The sequence below is a fragment of the Chiloscyllium plagiosum genome, unplaced genomic scaffold (genome assembly GCF_037043375.1).
Source record: "Chiloscyllium plagiosum isolate Xiang-an unplaced genomic scaffold, Cpla_swu_hap1 HiC_scaffold_3, whole genome shotgun sequence".
Classification (NCBI taxonomy): Eukaryota; Metazoa; Chordata; class Chondrichthyes; order Orectolobiformes; family Hemiscylliidae; genus Chiloscyllium; species Chiloscyllium plagiosum.
The window spans coordinates 112,736,588-112,761,917 of record NW_028270141.1 but is presented as its reverse complement, the minus strand read 5'-3'; the positions used below and the strand labels follow the sequence as shown (position 1 = coordinate 112,761,917).

General features: G+C 40.2%; 1 protein-coding gene across 10 annotated transcripts in view; it reads right to left on the bottom strand.

Moving 5' to 3' along the window:
* The window catches only part of LOC122548404 (glutamate receptor ionotropic, kainate 2), a 451,896-nt gene that overhangs the window by 214,175 nt on the left and 212,391 nt on the right, over positions 1-25,330 (bottom strand). For 9 of the 10 annotated variants that reach the window (XM_043687010.2, XM_043687014.2, XM_087982615.1 and 6 more), the window contains 5 exons: positions 23,106-23,273; positions 22,397-22,675; positions 16,731-16,912; positions 11,111-11,164; positions 10,245-10,418 (listed from right to left, as the gene is read on the bottom strand). In XM_043687010.2, coding sequence (XP_043542945.1) covers positions 10,245-10,418; positions 11,111-11,164; positions 16,731-16,912; positions 22,397-22,675; positions 23,106-23,273 — 857 coding nt within the window. The remainder of the gene's footprint in view (positions 1-10,244; positions 10,419-11,110; positions 11,165-16,730; positions 16,913-22,396; positions 22,676-23,105; positions 23,274-25,330) is intronic. The other variant, XM_087982631.1, reaches the window with a different exon arrangement.

The window sequence follows — 25,330 nt, the reverse complement described above, 5'->3', positions numbered from 1 at the left end:
AAAAAAGACCCACGTTTGTCTTAGAGTTGAATCCAGGCACTATCCTGGTAAACCTTCTTTGCACCCACTCCAAAGCCTCCACATCCAGAATGGTATGGTGACCAGAATTGCATACAATATGGCTTAATGTGGCTTAACAAAAATCTTTTACAGCTACAACATCACTTGCCAACTTTTATACTCAATGTTCCAACCAATGAAGACTAACATATCATATGCCTTCTTTTCCACCCAAGATCACTTTATATATCAATGTTCCTAATGGTTCTCTAGTCAGAAAAATGCCTTTCCACAATTAACCTCTGTCTCCCTTAAGTAAGCCAATTTTGTGTCCAATTTCCCAGCTCAGCATGATCCCATGTGACTTAATCTTCTGGTCAACCTACCATGAGGTACCTTGTCAACTGATTTTGGAAAGTCCATGTAGACAATAATGCACTGTCCTACCCTCATCAAACATCTTCTTTACTTTCATGAAAAACTCAGTCAAGTTTTTGAGATAAAACCTCCCTGACATAAAATCACACTGATTAGCCCAAACAAGGCTAGTGTTCTCCAGATGCAAGCAATTTCTGTCCCTATGAATCTTCTCCAATAATTTTCGTACCATTGACATAAGGCTCACTTACCAACAATTTCCTGGGCTATTGCTGTTGCCTTCTTAAACAAAGGAACAATATGGCTATTTTCCAGCCTTATGGCATTTACTTGTAGTTAGAGAGGAGACAAAGATTCCTGTCAAGACCCTAGCAATCTACTCCCTCCCTCAGTATTCTGGGATAGTTCGCATCTGGACCTAGGGATTTAACTACCTGAACATTTTTCAAGATACCCAACACCTCCTCTTTTTTAATATGTCTAGAATATCAGTAGACCCATCCCTAATCTTACCATTATCCATGTCCTTCTCCTTGGTGAATAATGATAAAAAGTACTCATTAAGGATTTCACCCACTTCCTCTAGCTCCTGTGTCATTGAGTGGAACAACTCTTGCTCCAGCTACCCTCTTACTTCTAATATATGTATAAAATGCCTTGGGATTCTCTTAAATGCTACCTGCCAAGGACTAAGCCCTTCTAATTCCTTGTTTAAGTTCTTCTCTGCTTTCTTTATATTCTGTAAGGGCCTATATTTGATTTTCAGTTCCTAAATCTTGCATATGCTTCCTTTTTGTTTTTGACTAACCTTTCCATATGGGAAAAAGTGAGGACTGCAGATGCTGGGGATCAGAGCTTAAAAATGTGTTGCTGGAAAAGCGCAGCAGGTCAGGCAGCATCAAAGGAAAAGGAGAATCGACGTTTCGGGCATAAGATTCCTGAAGAAGGGCTTATGCCCGAAACGTTGATTCTCCTTCTCCTTTGATGCTGTCTGACCTGCTGCGCTTTTCCAGCAACACATTTTTAACCTTTCCATATGTCATCATCCAAGGTTCCTGAATCTTACCATCCTATCTTTTGGTTGTAGCATCTTTTACAGTATGGACAAACTACCAAGAAACTGGCCACCAGGATACATGAACACCAACTGGCAACCAAAAGACATGACCTGCTATCTCTAGTTTCTATACATACAGACAAAGAAGGACACCACTTTGACTGGGACAACACACACATCCTACGACAGGCGAAACAAAGACACGCACGAGAATTCTTAGAGGCATGGCATTCTAACCAAAACTCCATCAATAAACACATCGATTTAGATCCTATTCAAAGTTTGTGAGAAGATTTGTAGCTCGGGTGCTCGTTGTTGTGGTTATGTTCGCCAAGCTGAGAATTTGCGTTGCATCACAAATTCCCAGCTCGGCGAATACAACCACAACATTTAGATCCTATCTACCTCCCCTTGAGAAAAAGAACTGGAAATGACATCACCCACCTTAAGAAACCAAGACCTATAAGTAGAGAGGTGAGACATACCACCAGCGCTTCATGAGAGACTCTTACTGATGATGTTACCTAGTATGGTGACGAAATGTCTGAAAACAAACCTTCAAGCTCAGTGAGCTAACTTACATAGCCAACCTTGCTTTTCAGATCTAGATATTAACTCTGCCATATACCAGAACTGACCAGTTCCATTACCTCAACCTGCAGCAATTGTGTACCCTTAGGGAATGAACCATGCGTGTAAATATCTCATTTACTTGTAGCACTCATGGACTTCATTATGCAGCAGTCTCATTGTGCTCTTGTGCGCAGGCAGCCCTTATCACCAGGTTTATGGCAAGCAGCTGAGAACCATAGGTAAGATGAAATGAGGAATCACCTAAGGACCACATTATGATCCTTAGACCTATATTCGAGAGCTGTGCACATCAACAACAGTTTTATACTCCCAGTCAAATAGGGGGAGGAGGTGAAGAAAGTCATTTCAGGTTATGATAATTGCAGACATTCAAACTAAAACAACAGATTTGGATTTAACCCCATTCCAAATGTGCAACATAACCCTGTAATTTGGAGTCAACTGGATATCTTCTGGAGAAATACTGAAATAGGGGCTTGTGTATAAAGTAGAATCATTTACACTGATATGGCAGCAAACACTGCACTACGATTGAAGTTACTGAAGTATGTTGGGGCAGAGTTTAGGGGGCTTTTTGCAACATCTTTGTCTATGCTCCACCCAAATATGAATGTTTTATACTAGCACCGTGTGGCAAAGTCAAATCTCTCCATTCCTGTCTCTGTCTCTCTCTCTCTGTCCCATTCTCATATTAACACCTCTTGTGTAGCTGAACACACAAATCAGCAAAGAATTTTTCTGTTTAAAAGAAGCAAGTAGTAAACATTGCATCAAATACTGCCATCTGGTACTATTTTAAATGCACACAAAGGGACTAAAAGAAGTTGTAATGTTTAAGGCAGTCTATTGTTTACACAAACATATATTGTGAAGAATTCATGCATCGTTATTCATTTGGTACAGAACAGAACCCAGTGATGGATTTCTTTTGCAGCTCAGAGAAAGACCCAGGTTATTACATTTGACTGTCTCTGTCAGGTTTCCTTTGGAAACCACTCAAAAAGTGACTTGAATTATTTAGAGGATAGATGATGACGAAGCAGAGAAGTGATTTATATTGCACACATGGACTGAACTGATAATTTGAAGTGGGAGATAAAGCCATATACTGAAAGTGCTCTGTGTAGATTTGGAAGGGACTCAAATTCAGCATCGGAAGAATGGCCTGCCTTGCAGCAGTGCATCAGTTCAGTTTCCATAGCAATCATCCCTTATCAGATGGCTGTAAAATCAACACAAATTAATGGTGAATTATGGATCAGTTTAAGTTGTGGACACCAAACAATAAAATGCAGTATTCAGTTTGGTCAAAATTAATACACTTTAGGCTCTACAGCATTCTCTGGATGAGCTGAATTTAAAGATGACCATTCAGACCCAGGTTTTGATATCTATCACATAACTGGGGAACAAGAGAAATATTTTTAAAATAAAGAAGAATTGCTTTTGACGACAATGAGAAGAACTAAAAAAAAGTGCAGTTTTGCAATATTGCTCACTCACAAAACCATCAAATTGCTGGTTATATTAAACGAGAAATATTACTGAGCCAATTGATATAATTAGCTTTTCCTACATGAGCGTATACAGGTAGAAGCATCAATCTCCTGATCACTTATGGTGATCTTTGATTTAATATTGTGCAAGCAAGCTCCTGTCTTATAATATCCAAAGTGAGGAGCTTAAGAGCTCAAGATAACCTATTTTCTTATTTTTGAAACAGTTCTTTCACTGCAATACAAAAATGTCTTGTTTTCATTTGAATGGGACTGAAATATTAGTGAAACTTGCCCAGTTCTGTTTGCTGAACAGGATCATTAACTAGATGTAAAGATTGTTGCTAAATATAAAATGTATATTTGAACTCTGACATTAAGACATGTGAGGTCTCACTAAGAAATTAATTTGGCTTCTCACACCATCACAAAATCCACTGTTAATTCCTCCTTGACCAAGCTTTTGATCACCTGACCTAATGCCTCCTTTTGTGAATCAGTTTTTTTTTGGTTGTCCACCTGTAAGGTGGTTTCACACGTTCTATCACTTATAGGTACTATATTAATTCAGACTGCTGATGAAAGTTTGCCCAGACTTTTGGTTGGCTGCAAATCTGCAAAGCTCAGAAATGAGCATTCCAATTGAATGACACGAGTTTTCATTCTCATTTTAACATCAGAGTTGGAAAACACCACTGAAAGGAGCAATTTCACACTCCCAGTTGGGAATAACATTCACAAAGTGTGTGTTGTGGGAGATTGTGTGTCCCAGCCCATGATTTACTCCTTATTAAGATGAATGGACAGAAGATGATAGGGCTGTGCGCCTGCAATTTAATGCAGTGTGTTCACTGCAAGCTCTGCTCCTGCTGGGCTCTTATATTTTTGGAGCAAATTACTCGGTGTACTCAGCATTGAAAATGCTAATCTTGAAAATAATCCAATACTCTGTCAATGCAAACTCCTCAGCATACAGTCAAAGGTTTCATGAACTGTGGATTGTAAATGTTTCGAATTGCTGACATCCAAAAGTACTGAAGAGTATTTTGTTAATTGCACCAGGTACATCTTATTTGGTGCAGGATCCTTATAAGAAAGGATTAATGTTGTTATTTTAAATATTGTGAGTCTTTGTTTTCCAGTTTTTCCAGGGACTCATCCGTCATTATCTCAGTGACCTTCTCCATCTCAACAACCATCGAACATCTGTCCTAATGTCTCCAGACATGGCTCAGGGATGGATTTCCATCTTTGTGATGGGTAATTCATATTGGGAAACTATCTGATACATCATGTCTGCCTTGGTAGAAATTGCCTCATAAAACACAACTTTCAACCAAGAATTGTTGGGGGGGGACGCACAGACTGATGGAAGCAGATCAACGATGGACACAGCAGTTTTGCGTGATGGCGTTGGCTTTAAAGGCTTCTCTCAATTCTCTGGGATTTTGGTCCAATTGTTTTCTTGTATGTTAGGCCTTCTGTCCTACATCCATGACACCCCCACCATTTCCTTTGCCAACTTTATTCTCCTCATTAACCCCACCCACCTAAATACCCTCCATGCTGACTCATTACACTTGCACCCGCATCAACCAAACTCACCGCCCCGTGGCCGAACACTTTAACTCCCCCTTCCACTCCACCAAGGACATGCAGGTCCTGGGCCTCCTCCATCACCAAACCCTAACCACCCGACACCTGGAAGAAGAACACCTCATCTTCCGCTTCGGGACCCTTCAACCACACGGGATCAATGTGGATTTCACCACTTTCTTCATTTTCCCTCCCTCCATCTTATCCCAGTTCTAACCTTCCAACTCGGCTCCGCCCTCATGACCTGTCCTACCTGTCCATCTTCCTTCTCACCTATCTGCTCCACCCTCCTCTCTGACCTATCACCATTAACCTCACCTCCATCTACCTATTGCACTCTCAGCCCCACACCCCTCCCATTTATCTCTCCACCATCTCAGCTCACAGCCTTATTCCTAATGAAGAGCTTTTGCCTGAAACGTCGATTCTCCTGCTCCTCAGTTGCTGCCTGACCTGCTGTGCTTTTCCAGTACCACAGTCTCAACTCCAATCTGCAGTCCTCACTTTCACCTCATAACACTTCCCTGCCCATTCACCCAGTACATACTCTGTACACTATCAATGAACCCTATGATATGATAGAGCATGTGAAACTACCTGCTCAATTTTTTAGACACTGTACTTTTCCTAAAATTTCCTACAATCTTATAAAAAAACAATCAGAACTTTAAAGTATCAATATCAGAAAGTATAAGCCCATGATCCCTTTTATCTCATGTAAATAATCTTTGAGCTATTGACAAAACAGATCAGAGGGAAATAAAGCTTATTAATGCTTATCCCAAAGCTGTCAATAAAAGATAACTGTTTCTCTGTTTCCACCCCCATAACATAGAATCATAGAGTTATACCGTACAGGAACAGTGACTTTGTTCCAATCAATCCATGCTGTCCGATCCCAAACTAAACTAGTCCCACCTGCCTGCAATTGACCCATATCCCTCCAAAAATTTCTTATTTGTGTACTTATTTAAACATCTTTTAAATGTTGTAAATGTACCCACATCCGTCACTTCCTCTGGATGTTAATTCCAAAAACAACACAAACCACTCTCTGTGTAAACAAAATGCCCTATGTCTTGTTAAAATCTTTCTCCTCTCATCTTAAAGATATGCTCCCTAGTCTTGAAATCCTTCATCCGAGGGAAAATATATCTGCCATTCACCTTATCTAATAACCCTCCTCCCCATATCAACAAAGAAAAACATTTTATGGGAGACTAGGCTCTCAGTCAAGCCTCATTAAATATCCCCCACCTCTATTCCAAAACAGTTGGAGGCAGGAAAATCCAGAGTTAGAATTTCATTTGACAAATGGCCTTGGGATATATTGCTGCATGAAAGGCACTGTTCTATATGCAAGTTGTTGCTGCTGATTGCAAGGTAATTTATTTAGGTTATGAATTAAAAATGTAGCTTCTGAACTAACGAGTATAGTTGACGGATGGAATTCCGTGCTGTCAGAATATAACACAGCCAAGATTAAAGTACACCAGCGAAAACAGATGATAGTTGGGCAATTAGCGGGGAAAAGTTATGCTAATGAAGCTGCAAAGCTTGTTAGGTCATCTTAATTATGCATGCAAAATTCTGCCTTCAGGCAAATTAAGTAGTACATTGGGATAAGGTTCAAATCTGGACCACTTTGTTACATTTCGGTGACCAGCCATCCAGATTGGCTATTATCATAATCATTTCATATGCGCACAACTCTAAGAAGTTCTTGCAGCTAAAACAGAAAAATCCTGGAAACAGTCAGTGGGTTAGTCAATACCTGTGAGGACAGCAGAAAAATTAATAGATCAAACTGCATACTCAGTTGTCATAACTGGAAGAGAGCCCAGATGAACACCATTTTTAAAAAAGAGCAAAACGAAGAGAAGGGAAAAAACATAGGAAGAAGAAATAGAATAGCCCATAAAGTGTTTAAATGGGGAACAGGAGGTGGTTAAATGGCTGAAGTGATATTGATGGGAGACAACAGGAGGCCTATTCACAGAAATCAATACATTACAAGACATGGAAAACATGTCTATCATTGGAATTGGGGAAAGCGATTAGTAGGCATGGGTACATGAGGTGGGTGGGGGAGTGCAAGGCAGAGTGCAGTAAGAAATAAAGGTAAACCGTTAAAATCCCCATCAAACCTTAATGTTTCCTAGTCTCAGCTCTTGGCTGATACTAATTGACCTGCCCAATGCTGCCGAAATTGTTTGTTTTTGTTTCAGACTCCTAGCATCTACATTTTAATTAAATAATCCCCTCTAATCCTCTTCAGTGAAACTACTCAGCAACGGTAGTTTTCAAGTTAGTTCCTGTCTGATCCTTATATCGCAACAAGGACAGAACCCCCTTGGCTCTCATCTTCCACCCCACCAACATCCGGATACACCGCATCATTTTCCGTCATTTCCGTCACCTACAAACAGACACTACCAGAGACATATTTCCCTCTCCACCCCTATCTGCGATTCAGAGAGATCATTCCCTCCGCGACTCCATTGTCAAGTCCACACCCCACACCAACCCACACCCTACTCCTGGCACCTTCTCTGCCACCGCAAGAAGTGCAAAACCTGCGCCCACACCTCCCCCCTCCCCTTCCTCCAAGGCCCCAAAGAATTCTTCCACATCCAACAGAAATTTACCTGTACTTCCACACACGTCATCTACTGCATCTGTTGCACATGATGTGGTCTCCTCTACATTGGGAAGGCAGGATGCCAACTTGCGGATTGTTTCAGAGAATATCTCTGGGACACCTGCACTAACTAACCCCACTACCCTGTGGCTGAACACTTTAACTCCCCATCCCACTCTGCCAAGGACGTGCAGGTCCTGGGCCTCCTCCATCACCAAACCCTAACTACCCGACACCTGGAGAAAGTACACCTCATCTCCTGCCTTTGGACCCTCCAACTACATGGGATCAATGTAGTTCCACATTTCCCCTCCCTCCATCTTATCTCAGTACCAACCTTCCAACTCAGCACCACCCTCTTGAATGGTCCTACCATCTTCCTTCCTGCCTATCTGCTCAACCCTCCCCTCCGACTTATCACTTTCATTCCCATCTTTATCTACCTATCGCTTTCCCAGCTACCTTCCACCTAGCCCCACCCCCCTTCCATTTATCTCTCAGCCCCCAGCCCACAAGCCTCATTCCTGATGAAGGGCTTATGCCCGAAGCGTCGCCTCTCCCACTCCTCGGATGCTGCCTGACCGGCTGTGCTTTTCCAGCACCACACTCTTCGACTCTGATCTCCAGCATCTGTAGTCCTCACTTTCTCTTGATCCTTATAGTTACAGATTCAAGTGAAATCAATAGGCATATGACATTCAATATCCAGATGATGTACAGAAGAAATGCAGAAATTTAACCCAAAACCATAACATATAGTCAAGACCATAGTCCGGTGATGAGAGTTTATGATACTTGCACTCCAATTATGTAGGCCAGCAGCTCCATTGCATCAAAATTCACATGAATGGATCAAAGAACCTCAGGTGCACTCTCATCCATTCCTAAAATCCTAATATGTACTCCCAGGACACAACATTGCTCATTTGCAGGACAAATTTTCACAATAAAAATTCTCTGCAGAAATAATATTAAGACTTGTCAATGTATTGGCCAGACATCACATCAAATATCATGTTTGATTTGATACCAAATAAAAACTAAACAATGCATCAGAAATGGCACAGTAAAGAACAATAAAATGCATTCCAGGTAGGATGTACAGGTCAGTGGAATGATTTAAAAAGGTAACATTTGAGGTGTAGAAAGCAGGGAGAAAAAGAGGTATATCAGTACAAAGTGCTAAATTATGGCTTGGTTTCTATGGTAAGAATGAAGCTATAAAGATTACCAGGCTATAAGATCACGACTATTATGGAGAAAACTGGAAAACAACTTCATTCTTGGGCACTTGCAGGGTGAAGTGTAGGAGTCATAAAGCTGCTGTGTGAGATGCCCTGACTCCCCCCACCAAAACACCCAGTACCTCACTGCGAGGGTCAGCATTCAAACACACGCCTGACCTGAAGTGTGGTATTGACCAACTGGACGCTAACTAAAACAAGCCAGAAAATGGCAGACCTTGTTGATTATTGAGTAAGTGAATTTTTAACCAAACAATAAGTCATAATTACTGTCAACCAATCTCTCTGTCATTGAAAGGTTCCGTTGCAAGGGGCCTTTGGCCAGATTTGAACTATTGTTTGGAGATTTTGTTTTTTAATTAAAATATTTACATTTTGTTTCTCTTTTTTTCTCTCTTCCTTCTCTTTATTTCACTTTCAGTTTATGATTTTACACTAAATAAACTATTCTATCTTCCACTTGCTGACTTGGACTCTGTGCACCTCAGTAACGATTGCTCGATCTGATTGTTTAAATAGACATTCTGTTGCTTGCCTTGATAACACAACTCCAAGAACCCTTATGGACAGCGCCATGCTGAAATGGTTCTCTAATTACAGTAAAACTGATGCATAAGAGCCAAGTATAACTCTGTGGGCAACTACAGGCATGATAAATTATGGACGCTGTTTGTTCAATTACTTATGTAATCCTGGCCAATATATTTCAAAGTGGACAAAACAGTGGACTAGAGACACTTATTTAAAAGAGTAAAACATAAATTATAAACAGATTTTAAAGAGAGGTATTTGAAATATGATAAACTGTTTATAATAATCTACCAAGCTAAGGGGATGACGTTTAAATATTTAATATTCAAAATATAATTGGATGTTATTATCACAAAGCTAATATATTAAAAGACCTTTACTAGATGACTGACCTTTTCTCACACTTAACTTATGTTCCTACAAAAGATAAAACTGTCAAATTACTTGTGAACGATAAAAGAAACCTAATCAGCTTTCGAAATGCTATAACTTCAGGCTTCAATGAAATCCAGCCGATAGAATCAGTTTACATAGTAAGAGCCTGCCGAAAAGAAAGTAGTATTTTCCTCTTTGGTCCCTTGACATTTGTGAGAGGACTGTGAATATAGTTTCATATTGCAGCTGTGACATCATTTTTCTACTTGAATGAAACTCTGACATTTTGTAATGTGATTGCCTGCAGGAGCTTTTACAATCTTTCTTCATACCGTCATAAATCCATCCAGTAAACCCGAGCCTGGTTTGGGAGGTGCTTGTAATCTTTCCATTGACCACTTCTCAATTATGGAGGCAACTTGGCTGTTCTCAGTGTTGAGAATCTGGAACCCTGTCATGTTCACTCCACTGTAGCGATAAGGCTCCAAGTCCAGGGCAAAGATGTCCTGAAAGAAATTTTCTGATGTCAAGGCAGGCTGTTGGAAATTCTGAATTAAATATCTTCAAAACCACTGTGTAGGATGGGATATCATTCAACATGATATGCTGACTATAGCATCCCTGCACACATGTCTCAAAGTAAAATGAGTGAAAGCTGCACAATCATGTGTGTGTACAATTACAATCTGCTATACAGAGTTACAACTAATTCAGTGTTAAATCTGTTTCCAGCATGAGAGGCATACATCTTCTACAATGTAAATGTCATACTTGAGGGAAAAATAAACCCTCAGTTGCATTCTATGGATGAAGCTGTACTACTGCTAGAAACCACAACAACCAATACCTAAAGCTCGACATCAACAAGGTTCAAGAGAATAGAGCAGAAGGTGGGGTGAAGTGGATAGGTGACACAAAACTTGGGGTTTAAAAGCCAGGAGATCCCAAGAGAAAGGTAAAATAGAGGCAAATAAGGACCTTCACAGTTTTGATCTACTGAGAAAGAATGGGTTATGTACTCATAATCTTTAACTTCACTTACAGTGTAAAAGGACGTCACAGTTTAATCCATGTTCCAGACTGGCATTTACTCAATACAATAATTTAGGGAATTGAAAGGGAATAAGGTACAAACAGTTATTAGAAAACAACATCCTCGCCTATCAGAAAATAGCAAAAGAATATACTTAATACTTACCAGGGTGGTGAAAATGTAATGATAATATTCAGTCATCATTCCCATCGACAAAGCCTGAGGAAAAAAAAAATGAATGGGCAGGTCAAGCTGCAGCAATCACCTCCATAATTAAGAGAAATTTAGAGTACAATGCACAGGAGATTAAAGTTTATGATTTGAATAAAATTATAATGCATCAAGTTAAAAATACCAGCAGGTTGGTCAATCAGATGCTAAAAGCAGTGAAGTATGATTTGCATTTAGTTCTCAGATGTTTCATTAAAGAGTGAGTGTAATTATCAGAATCCCCAGTGAAGTTACAAATCATGGCCCAGCAATTCCAAAACATTATTTCTGACCCTGATAGAATTAAGAAATATCCACTTACTTCCAAATTTTTTTTTTGTGCTGGAGGGTATTGAAAGGAGGTGTTGTGGATAGCATGAATTACCAGTAAGAGGTCATTTGGGACTGAGGAAACCTCAAGCCAAAATACAAAAACATTTTTATTGGCTTAGACTGCATAAGGATGTGGTTGAATTTTGTCAGATATGTCATATGTGTCAGGTAATTGGAAGACTTCAGGCATTGATAAAACCAGTACCTTTAATACCCATTTCCATTTCTGAGGAACCTTATACAAGACCCCTAAACTGAAACACAAATCAGGAATTAGTATTTGTTGACTATAATGGATGTGTCTACTATATTTCCAGAGGCTATTCCATTATGCAGTATCATGGCTAAAAGGATTATAGAAGATTACTCAAATATTTTTACCAGATAAGGAATACCCATAGAGATACAATCTAATCAAGGGTCAAATTTTGCATCAAAGTTATTCAAGTAAGTTATGGATAGTTTAGGAATACAACAATTGAGAGTATGAGGGAAGCGAAGGTAACATTAGCCTTCAAGTCTTAGCGGTGATTTTGTTTGCACAATCAGAAATGTAAAATCTTCCATGAACCAGTGCACTCTAAGTGTTTTGAGAGAAGGCACTTGCTTCTGCTGTTATCATTTGAATTTAAAATGTTCCATGATGTGATTAAGAGGGTGTATTACACATGAGATGTTTATCAGAGATAAAAAAAAAACATGTTCAATAGCTCCTTTCTGGACTGGAAGCATCTACATATCTGTTGGGTTGTTTCCCCTCACATTGAAAGAACACTGTCACTGAAGTCTGCCAAAGGAATGATTGAACCTCTGTTGACACTGATTCTGATTGGACACACCAAGTATAATACAATAATACTTGCATTATGCTCAAGTATGTCAGGGATCAACTGGTTTGCACGCTCCACTCAGCGATGCTGAATGATATAGCACCTGTTCCCCTCAAATGAAAGGGTCAATAACAAGGAGGCATAATTTTAAAGTGAAAGGCAGGAGATTGAGAGGGAATTTGAGAAAAAGGACTTGTCACCAAGTGGTACATAGAACATAGAAGAATACAGCGCAGTACAGGCCCTTCGGCCCTCGATGTTGCGCCGATCCAAGCCCACCTAACCTACACTAGCCCACTATCCTCCATATGCCTATCCAATGCCCGCTTAAATGCCCATAATGAGGGAGAGTCCACCACTGCTACTGGCAGGGCATTCCATGAACTCACGACTCGCTGAGTAAAGAACCTACCCCTAACATGGTGGTGGGGGTCTGGAATGCACTGCCTGGAGGCTGGTTGAGGCAGGAAACCTCACAACCATTAAAAAATACTTTGATGAGCACTTGAAGTTGTCATAACATTCAACGCTATGGGTCTATTGTGGGAAAGTGGAACTATTGTGGCAGTACAGGCTTGATGGGCTGAAGGGCCTCTTCTGTCCTGTATGCTTTCACGATTCTCTGAGTGCAGAGGTGATTAGCTCCTTGTAATCAAATCAACGGAGCTGAAAACAAAAAGCAGTAGTATTGGGAATGTGCAGCACACAAAAAAATCTACTGGACTGCACAGCATTTCATAGGAAATGATCACTAAACATTTCAAATATTTACCCATTGTCAAGGAGGGTTCAAAACCAACATTTCACTCCGTTTTCAAACATCAACCATTTTTTGTGCATTTGGGAGACTTTATCACAGAATTGGTATGGTATGGAAAGAGGCTATTTGGCCCACCATGTCATTACCAGTTCTCTGAGTGTTTTAAATGAGACCTAATCTCTTGCCTTTTCCCCATAACTCTGCAGATTAAAGTAATCAATGCCCTGTTTATTGCCTCAATTGAAGCTGCACACACAACTCACTTCTACATAGTTCATTCCATATCTCAACTACTCACCTCATATCTGCTTCTTTTGCAAAACTCCTTAAAACTGTACCCTTTGTTTCTTAATCCATTCACAAGTCAAAACAGTTTCTCTCCACCTAATCTATCTCCTGACGAACTATAACACTAATCAATCATTCACACTTACCAAAAGCAAACTCCACCCCAAACAACATCTGTCTCAAACACCACCTCCCCTTGGCATGTGCCCAGCCCCTCCATATCTGTCTGTCTCTACTCCCCCAATAAAAAGCTCAAAGACATGCTACCTTCAAGAACTCCCCATAGACTCTCAACCAATACTTCCACTCCCGCTCACCAATCCAAAGCTCATGCACAACTGAATGACTCTGCTCATGCCCTGACCCCTCCCTCACAGATAGCCAAATAATGTCTGATTCTGCCCCCCCACCCTCACTCACTTATATGCTGTTGAATACCCATCACCTTACCATCTCTGTGCTAAGGAGAACAGCCATTGCATCTCTTCAGTCTTTCTCACATGACAGAAGTCCTGTGCAATTTCAAATACAAAACCCTGTAAGCAATGTTTGAGCACCCAGTGACAAAGTGGTGAAACAAAGCAGCTGATGAGGCTGAATCTTGTGCTGATAACCAAATTGCTCTGGTCCCTTGTGGTCTCTCTTTTTGCAAATTGTGTTGCTTCCAGATGAAACATTATGTGGACCTTATTGAGCCCATCATGGAAGAAAACATGGTGTCTCTGGCCAGTCAGAGAGAACAGAACAAGGACATTTGTCCTATTATCTTTATACCAAGTAGTCCCAGTCTCCTGCCAGTAATCATATGACAGGCCACGTGGTAATCTCTCAGAGATGGGATGAGCCCAGGCTTACTGCATTTTCTTATTAGGGTCATGATTCAGCCAATTTGCACCAAATATCCCAGAACCCACTGGAATTTCCTGCCAGCTCAGGGATTGCACACAAGGGGAATAGATTTTCCTTGATTCCACAAGGCTCCCCTTGAGGGATCTCAGCATCAAGTGAGCGGGGATGGGAGACATCATAAAGCTACCTCCCTGCCCATGCCTCTAGTATCCCTCCTTGACCATAGTAAACTCCTTCTCCATGATTCTCATTCCACCCTTCCTTACTTGTGGTCAGGTAGGCACTGTTTGGGTATATTCGAAGCAGCAAACCATCACTCTGTTGATGTTAGCAGCAATACATAGTCGCAACTCTCCGGAGGTAGGATTTCACCCTCGGGATCCTGAATCTTGGGAAAGGCTCAACACTCACTATTCCAGTGAGACCTTCACTTAGAAATGACCAAACCGGTACCCTAACAGGTCATCTGAACCCATATCATTTCTTTAGATTCCATCCATTTTGTCACATAAAGTTTTGAGATGTATGGCAGAGTTGTAGAGGATGCGGTATGTGTACATTTATGTAAAAGTCACACCTCGCATGTCACACCTCCCAAACTAATAAAATCGTTAACTTAAAATCATGAGAGGTATAGATAGAATTGATGGTAATTGTTGTTTCCCTAAGATGGGGAATTTCAAGACTCAGGGACACACTTTTAAGTTGAGAGGAGAGAGATTTAACAAAAACATGAGGCAATTTCTTTATACAGAGGGTGGTTCATGTATGGAATCAACTTCCTGAGGAAATGGAGGATGTGAGTATAATTGCAACATTTAAAAGAAATCTGGTGGATACATGAATAGGAAATGTTTGGAGGGATATGGGGCAGGAGCAGACAGTTGGGACTAATTTAGTTTGGAATTACGTTCAGCATGGACTAGTTGGACTGAAGAGTCTGTTTCTGTGCTTTATGTCAGTATGACTCTATGACTATAACTCTATTACTGAAATGATGAAACTTGACCCCACCTTCAATAATCTAGTCGTAGCAAAGGCCTCAGACTATGAAAATCTTGGGAGGAGTATCCTACTTTATCGAAACAAAGTCTTGTCATTACACCAAGGTTACTCTTCATCATGTTGTGTGGCATTACCTCTATGCTAAAAGGGATAGCTTTCAAATGGATCTAACAGCTCAAAGCTGGACATCCAAGAGATATTATAGACCATCAGCTTTAGCAGAATTGTATTCAGCCACAAGCCAAAACTCCATATTGGGCTGATAATTGGCAAATAACATTCATGTCTCAAGTGTAGGCATTAACAACCTTCATTAACAATGTATTACGCCATTTCCCCGTGAAGTTCAACAGCATTACCATCGCTGAAACCTCCACCATAACAATTTAGAAATTGGATTATCCACATAAATACTGAAGCTAAAATAGCACATCAGAGACTGGGAATTCTGAGATGACTATCTGAATTTCTGGTTCTTTAAAGTCTGCCCAGCATCTGCATGACAATTGTCAGGACCGTAAAGGAAATCCGCAGTTACTCGAATGAATGCAACTCCAACACTCGGAGAGCTTGGCAACATCCAGGTCATTTGTTTTCATTGGCCACCAACTGATGTATTACTGAAACTATTAAAATGATCACAGCTCTAGGGAATTCTGTTCTTTCATCAAAAGAAGACTGAAATTTGTTTTGGCATTTTCGGGTTGACAGGCTGTTAGTTCATACACTGCTCAGCTTCAGCAAAAATAGAAAGAAATATATAATGGTAACTCCAACAGAAGAGTGCCCCCCTCCCAACCACCAATATTCTCTAATGAATGACCCAGATGCTTTCAAAGGGTCTTTCTCCTTATGTAGTTCTCCTACTGGCAATATTCAAGGAAAAGATCTCAGCAAAAAGTGGGGGAGCAGGGCCCATGTGCACAGGCAGGAGAGTGGGAGCAAAGCAGGAGTAACATTAATATGCTTGCACTGAAATTTTATTTAGCCCACTTTAGGCTAAGTACATTACAAATCAATCCATACAAAACTCAGGCCTCATGAAATCCATCAAAACAAAAGGTCAGTTTTATTTAATGCAAATTTTCTAAATATCTCAGATGTGCACTGTCAACATTTTCAACATGGTTCTTGAGTCTGTGGCAATGGTAAAAATTCACCTTGGAATTATGATATTTATTGTATAGAGCAAGTTTCTAAGTCTTACTAATAGGAAAATAATGGGTAAGAGTGTGCATATGTCTTTAACAATTTTAGCAAATTTTAAGCTTGCTCAAACTTGCACTCATTTGTGACAGCGTGCTTTTTTAAAACAAAAGACTTGCTATCCTTCCTATAACTTATCACAACACCACAAATCTTGAAAAGTTGATGTAGAACATGTGGAATAGTTTTCTTAAAACTGTTTCGGTTGCATTTTTAATATCATAATGCAATCCAAATAGAGGCTGCCAGCATCACGACATTTTATTAGAACACACAATTTTGTCACATCCTTGGACATAGTCACCTGCTTCAAGATGCCTGCTGCCATCTCATGACCACAGTCAAATATTATGTGGAATTCCTTGTTCCTTTTCATTTCTTTCAGCAAAGGTTTGGAATCCTTTGTGTCTGCTGGAAGCTGCCGAATTTTTAAGCGGATGCTGTACCGAGATGGAGCTTTAATAAGCTCTTGTAACCGAATCAGACCTTGAGGAAATGAAAAGAAATGCAAATACAACATAAGATGTCTGACCTTGTGGGGGAAATTTATCCTGTCACAGAGTAAGAAAATTAATTGGCATTTACTCACTTCGTTGCACATTACACAAAAATACAATAAGCAGATGAATTTTATTTTAAGGATAACTAATGCATCCCTCTGTGCCTGTGTGTGACATGTATGCCAATGCAGCAATTAACCCACCCTTATGCCAATGCATACTTACATATCCTGCACATGTCAAAGGCCAGTTACTGAACTGCATCACCTTCGACTGACTGACATGTCCACTGAAATACATTAACATTTAATGACGACTACAGTAGCAATGAATGATGCATATGAAACACATTTAATTCATTCCACAGCGCACCTAATAAATTTAAAATTCCACTCAAGTGGAACCCTAATGTGTTTTTCTTTCAATTTTTCAGCTTTGCTGAATTGTCATGCCATTTGAGTTGTGGAATGAGTATGAGAAAAAAGAACACTTCAGTCATTTTCATCTATGTTAGACATATCCCAGTTAGTACAGTGAAGTCCAAAAAGGCATCTTAACACTAAATTCAGGGATTCTCAGTAGAATCATTCGGACAATTTATTAATGACTATATCAATAATCCGAATGGTTTAAGAAAGTTAAGTTGAGTGCTTGGCTATTAATTTATGCCAAACCTAGTTCTGTGGAATCACATACAGTGGAGGCTGAATTGAGGTTGTAGACCATGGAATCTGGTATTGATTCAAGCCTGGGCCTCAGAGATGATAGCACAGAGTTTTGACCCAGTGCATCACTCAATCCTTCAGCAGCTTTCTATTAATGTTTCAGCATTCTGCCGGCAGCATAGTACATTAGTTATTGATCCTCAGTCATGCAATGCCCTGGCCTTTCACACTAGTTTCTCAGTAAAAATGAGATTTTAGAAACTATATTGAAAAGTATCAATGCCGCTCTTTAAATCACACAGAACCAAATTGCTTTAAGTGCTGGAATCACTTAAATGGTAAATTATAGAAAATAAAAACTACTTCAGTTCCGAAGTGTCAGCATACAAGTGAACCATTAAACTATTAAACTCTGCCAGTGCATGCCAGCAACCTTTAGACTACAATTATAAAGACAATGGAACTTCATTGAATTATTTAATAAAGACTGGATGAGGTATGTTGGTTTACAGAGAAGTTGTATCCTCAGGCTTTTCTCCTATAAAGACTGATCAGATATTGCCTGAGGGAATTCCTGTAAGGGATTTTATTTGACAACTGTCTCTGGGTGCATCAGTTAACTCGGCTACTGTTGCATTCATTGTATTGATTGACATAGTGTGAAAAAACCATGTTTGAAGTTAACAATTGTTTGGGGAACGGGATGGGGGTGGAATTGGTGTAGAGGGGAAAGTAGAGATGATACCTTCTGTCTGTCTAAGATGTTGCTTGAGCAAAGCACCATAATTTGGTTCATGCAGCTATTGCCTCTGGTTATCTACTCCCCCTCAGGGTCTCAGCCAGCTTATTTGAAGAGTAGCAACACTACACATATTTAGAAGGCCCCTGATTTGATTCTAACTCAGCAAAACGTTGCAGTGGGCATCCATATCTGCAGAGTACAGCAGCAGAGAAAATATTATCAAAGGTGCCATGCACTCCTGATTGCCATGCACTAATTGCTGATTGGAATGCACATGGATATCAAAAGCAGGATTAAGCATGGCACCTATCCTTGTCAAATAACCATGTGCAGGGATAAATTGCATTCAGATAGCACCATTAACATATCAAAATATCCCAAGGCACTTCACTGGTGTTTTACAGCCCAGAGCATCAAGTCCCACTCACCTGGAGCTTAGAGGCTGCAAGCTCTGTTACTAACCAGCACTTGCTGCTGGTTCAACAGCTCCCAGACTCCCAGATAAATGATCACCGCAAAGAAATTTCAGTGTTTTTGGGTGGGGCAGGGAGAGGGGTGTGGGAGGCACAGTGGTGGGTCCTGTGATTGGAAGTTGTGGCGAGATTGAGATCTAAATGTGTCCTGTTCTGCAGCCTTTCACAAACTAGTGCAGATCCCCCTACTGTCAACCCACCTCCAACACTGACAGTCCTACCTCTTGGCTACCTTGCGGCTAGGACATGCCTGTCTCGCCTTACCTGGAGTTGAAATATTTGCAGGCCAGGCAGAATAAGTGGTTAATTGACCGTTTAATCATCTCACTTGGCAGCAGCATGGAAAAGGTTAGTTCTTCCTGGCTAGAACATAATTCCTCTGGTGATGGAAAGATAGCAGGTATTTCCCCAATGCCAATCCACCCAATACCTGCATCCTCTGTACCCCATCCCTCACAACTATCTCCCTGCTGCTTTGCAAAAGGGGAAGATGCCAACCTTACTCCTCAGTAGGCAGTTCCTGGCAACTGAAAAGTAATTAATTCTGGCAGATGTTGCAATCGTTGCTGTTTCACTACTGCAGGAGACGAAGTCCTAGTCACTATCTTGTTAACCACTTGACATTGAATAGATGAAACTACTGTATCTATCTCTAAAATTCTTTCACCAACATTAAGAAACATATAATGCACAAATCAAAATTCTCTCAGTTATTTTAAATACACAAGTCAAAATGTCTCTTCAGTCTGGGTGCGGTGCACAATTCTGTCAGCTTTCAAAATGCACAACCATTCTTTAATTGTCATACTTAAAAATTCATCCGGACATTGCAAATTCCTCAAGTGCTTTTGTTCCTCTCTATCCCTTTGAGTCACTGCAGCTATCACCACAACCCACATTGCAAGACAGATAAAGTACTCTTTAATTAAATAAGGATATATAAGAATTAGGTCACGACTATTTCTGGGAAGGAAAGCTTGAGATGCAAAATTCAATTTGGGGCCATGGAGGTAAACTTTAAGTAAAGGCCTTTTCCTTCTCATTTGTAGTAATGAAGTTTTGTTCGATGGTTTCCACACTAATTTTTCCACACTAACGCCAAATAATTGAACAGCTTCAATAATTGTACAATTTTTGCTCAGTCGCAGGATATTAGCATCCTGGTGTGTCATCCTTGCATATAAATCATATTTACAAACTGAAAAAAAATGTTACATTTAAATATTGCAATTTAATCAACATGTCTTCCAATAGTAAGAAGAATCCTTGATTGTTATGATTTGAGAAACAATAAGCGTCCTTCAGATGGTCATCAGAATGTTTCAGTCTCCTAGGGAAAATAGCTCTTTTATTACATCTAATCTTCACCAATTGCCCTCATTAAAGAAGTCTTTTTATTATACTGTACATATTGATATCAATATTTCCTTCTATAACTACATGTCTATTAGATCAGCACATCATGAAATAGATATGTAAAGATAAATGGTGAATGTTAGAAATAAATGGAGTTAAGATGCAGATCAACTATGATCAAATTGAACAGCTGAATGACACAAGATGTTCTGCTCATACTCCTATGTTCTTTATAAGTTTGTAAAAATACATGATATATTTATACTGTAAATATCTTTTTCAATATAACGTATCATCATTCCCCATTTTAATTATACACTGTTTTTCGGTTCTGGTTGAAGCTGAACTGATATCAGCAAAAAGGCTTCAAATTCAATCGAGAAACACTGAACAAGGAATCACTTTGCTGGTTATAGTAATGAGTTCTTAATATATTTTCCTGAGATACTGGTACAAAGCTAGACTTTACTGAGTTCCCATAGCACAATCCTTTCTACGTAGATAGGGGCTTTGCTGTTCTATAAAAATATGCATGCTTAATGCCTGGAACAAATAGTGCAAGATAGTCTATTAGTAAGATCCCTGTGGACTGTTCTGGCTCTGTCATTGTCTCAGCCTGCTGAATCTTTCTTTCTGTCTAAACATTTTCCATTCTTGACAGTAAATTTAATGCTCCATTTATATTGCCATTCATTGTAGGTGGATTCAGGACAATTCTCATCTTATCCTGGCTCCGCCTGACAATGAAGGTCATAGATCTTCAGAAACATACAGTGAAAAAAAAAGACATACATTGCACTTACATTGTTATTTGAAAACCAGATCATACCAGAAAATGAAATTATATGTGAAAGACAACCATAACAACATAATCTGGTTCTTCTCTTGGAGCCAAGCACAACACTTTAAGCCGAACCTGTACACAGTAATTTGCATAATAAAAATCCACTGAAAGGAGGCCTTTTAGTCCATCCTGTACCCACCAGCTCTCCAAATCAGCAATTAACTCAATAACATTCTGCTGCCTTCTCCTCATAATCTTGCACATGCCTTAAATGAAATTGTTTCCTTCACTCTTGCAGGCAGTGCATTTCAAATCTCAGCAATTTGCCATGTTTTGGTCAAAATGCTTATATTTCTTTTGCCAACTATTTGAAATTCTCACTCTCAGTCCTTTCATGAGTGGGAGCAGTTTATCCCTGGAGACTCTAAATCAGTGTCATCTGATACTTGTCCCACTAGTAATGGGAAGAGTTTTTCTTTGTCTACCTTATCTAAGCCTGTTATACTCTTGCACACCTCTATCAAACTCCTGTCCTCCAAGGAGAACCCCAACCTTTCCAATGACAATGGGGTGGATACCCCACTATGTGAAAGTGAGGACAGCAGATGCTGGAGATCAGAGTCAAAGCATGTGATGCTGAAAAAGCACAGCTGGTCAGGCAGCATCCGAGGAGCAGGAGAGTCAATGTTTTGATCGTAAACTCTTCATCAGCTCTTCATTCTTCATGAAGAGCTTATGCTTGAAACGGTGACTCTCCTATTCCTTGGATGCTGCCTGACCGGCTGTGCTTTTCCAGCACCACGCTTTTGACTTGGCTATCCCATTATTTCCATGAACACATCAGCATGAACAATGTGACGCTGGAAGTTGAGTTCTCAAATTTAGGCTGGACACCACCAGCAACCTGTCTCTGATGTTGAAAGCAACACTCAGTTTGCAAAAACTGTGGCTGTTCTGTTGAAGATGAGTAAGAGGGTATGGAACTACAGAAACCTGACTGAGAACACCAGGTCTATCAAAGAACAACCAGAGGAAATGATAGATGCAGGTATAGTCACAACATTTAAAAGACATTTGGTGAGGAACAAGGTTTAATGGGATATGGGCCAAGTTCAGTCAAGGGGACTAATTTAGTTTGGGAAACTCGTTTGGCATGGACGAGTTGGATTGAAGGGTCTGTTTCCTTGCTGACACTATGACTCTATAAACCTGCTTTCCCAGCACACTCCCCTCCAGCACTGAGGCCTGAGCAACACATGCTAGTCAGGAGAAAAAGCTGAACATAACCTTCAGTGCCTCTAAATACCATGTTATCAATTTGACATGTTCAATTACTTTAAACAGCGCAGGCCTTCATATGTTTTTTCTGAAGATTACCAAAGATAGATCAATAAGATAGTCAACACCGTAAGAGAATGCTTATCTTTGTTTCTACAGTGTGCACACATACCTGTGCTGTCATCATACACCACGGTGACGGTTTTCCATTTGAAGAAATGTACCAGATCCAGAATGGCTTGACTGAGGGATGAGAAGTCTGGGTACAGGTTGACGTAGAAAGAATCCCTGTTGTCTGACACTTGATGCTTCCACCGGGTCTGTATGTGGGGAACCCCGAGAGCATTGCAAATGGATTGCACTGCGTTAGCTGAAGAACTATGAGAAGGCCCAAAGATGGCTGCCACCCCAAGGGACAGTTGATCACAGGCTGAAGAGGAGATATATAATTCTGTCAATAATGAGAGGAGAGAAAGCCGATGTGCTAGCAGGAATGATTTGGGGGAGAGAAAGAAACTTTATCACACAACAAAGCAATAATTTGCATGTTATAGTAACATTTACATTTAAAATTACTATTTGCTGAAGAGACTAATTATCATTTTATATATATTCTGACTATAAATTTGCTAACTCGACCAGTTTTCTCGGGTGAGTAAAAGAATATACAGAGGAACCTTGATTATTCGAAGGACACGGGTGGGGAGTATTTCATTCAGTTAATCGAATTCCAGATAATTGAATGCTGGGTAACATAGTTTAGCCGAACATCGGGACCTTGCGATCTTACTGGATTATCCAAAATTCAGATAATTGAATACCAGATAACCGAGGTTCCTCTGTACTTAGATCTAATGCAAAGATTGTACAGAGTACTTTACCTTTTCTGGATGCTTCAAAACTGTCGTAAATATTTATCCTTTGGATATCATACGTTAATGTTGTGTTTGGCAGCAGCGTTCTATTTCTGTTGATTGTATTTAATGCAAACTTAAAGGCTAGTTCCTCTGCTCCAGACGGAGCTTGTTCCACTGACTCAAAAATACCCCCTGAAACAGAAAAGAGATATGGCATTTTAAACAGAGATATTGTGTGTGTGTGTGTGTGTCCGATACACCAAATTGTACGTGGAGCAGAGGATCAGAGGGACTTTAATGTCCAGTTACAAAGATCAATATACATATCACAGAACACATAGATAAAGTCATAAAAAGACAGATTCCTGGACTTTCTAATGAGAGGCAAAAAAAACACATTGAAGTGATAGTACTGAAGATGCAAGGTTTAGATAAACTGTAGTTGGAACTATGCATAAAGCTTTAATAAGTCCATTATTGGTAGAGGATGCAGTAATGGAAAATTTATGGTATAAATCTACACAACCATTCATGTCTGCAGTGTAACTGTTTGTAAATCAGGCAATAACAGCCCAATACAAACACAAAACAGCTTTTAGAAATCAGAATTTCATGTAGAACTCACGAAGTACTCCAAAAATAGGCCGAGAATTACCCAGCTATAAGAGGATACTCCCTTCCTCTCTGAGTCTGAGGGCATAGGCCAGTTTTTTTGTAGTTCCCTCTGACTCTGCCTCTGATACAGGCAGCATGTAAGGTACAGTGGCTCGCCTGTAGTATCTCAGAAGAAATTCATTCTCTTTTTTAGGCAATAAAGACATTGAGTTGGCGATATCCACCTTATCCATCTTAGATTCCAAGGTATCTTCAAAGCTTGATGAACAGGGAGACCCTCACGGATTCTGGAACAGTCAGAAAGGCAGTTAAGGAACTGGGCATGGTTTGTTCTTGCACCATTTGGGAGTTTGCAGCTTTCATATGGTCTACATGTTTGTTCAGGACCATTATACCCACCTCATGCCAACCATGCCTCTTACCCATGCAGGCCATTTCTGTGGTTCCTACCCCAGACTTCGTCCCCTGAAGTAAACTGTCTTTCTCACTTTGCGGAATCTTATATCCAATATTGGTGTTCCCGATGTCATTTTACCTTTTCCCCTACTCCAACCGACCCTGGGATCTGGGAAGGTCAGTTATGGTGCGGAGGCTTCTCCCCATGAGCAACTCTGCTGGGGCTATCCCTATAGATGCATGAGGGGTGATCCTATAATCAAATCGGTACTATGATAGTTTGGTATCTAGTGAAACTGTAGGCTCTTTCTGAAAGACTGCCTTCAAAGTTTGGACTGCTCTTTTTACCAGACCATTGAACGATGGATGGTATGGAGGTGTCCTTATATGTTGAATACCATTTGACTTTCAGAAATATTCAAATTCCCTGTTTGTATACGATGGCCCACTATCTGTGACCAACACTTCTGGGAGTCTGGGTATTGCAAAAGGTGCATGCAGCTTTTCTGTTGTCATCCCCGTGTGTGATGAATGAATGCTATGCATGTCCAGCTTTGAGTGGGTGTCCACAATGACTAATAATATTCAGCCCATGAAGAGACCTGCATTCTAGATGTGTAATCGAGTTCAGGGTTTACCCAGCCATTCCCACAAATTTGGAGAGCTGTTGATGGTAAGTCTTGTTCTTGTTGGGACGCTGGGCACCGCCCAACCAATGTATCCATATCTGCATGCACAATAATATGACTCTACTCTGATCTGGTCCGCTCAGGTCCATAAAAGTTTAATTTCTGATTGTGACGGCCTTTCAGTTTCCCCTAGCACTACCAGCTATTTCAGTTTTGCCAGGACCAGATCTTTCTGCATCCAAAGTCTGATATTGTCAGCTGTGACTTAAAATATGTCCAGAAAATTTAAAACCATTGCAGAGTCTTCCAGTGGTGGTACCATCCATGGTGTATCTGCAGGACCATCAAGGGTGTCCATTTCTGTCGGAATATCCTGCAACTCCATTTCCCCCATTTTCCAATGAAAACGTCAGCTGTAGTGCCTGTTTTAAGTTCACTTGGGCTTCAGCTAGTCGGTGCTTTAGCATGGTTACATCATTAATCCCACATACCAAACAGTCTCTCAGCATCTCATTAAAGGTTAAAACCAAAGTCACATGCCTCTGCCAGTCATCTTAACCCAGTCAGAAATTGCAATATAGATTCTCCTTATTCTCGAATTGCCACAGA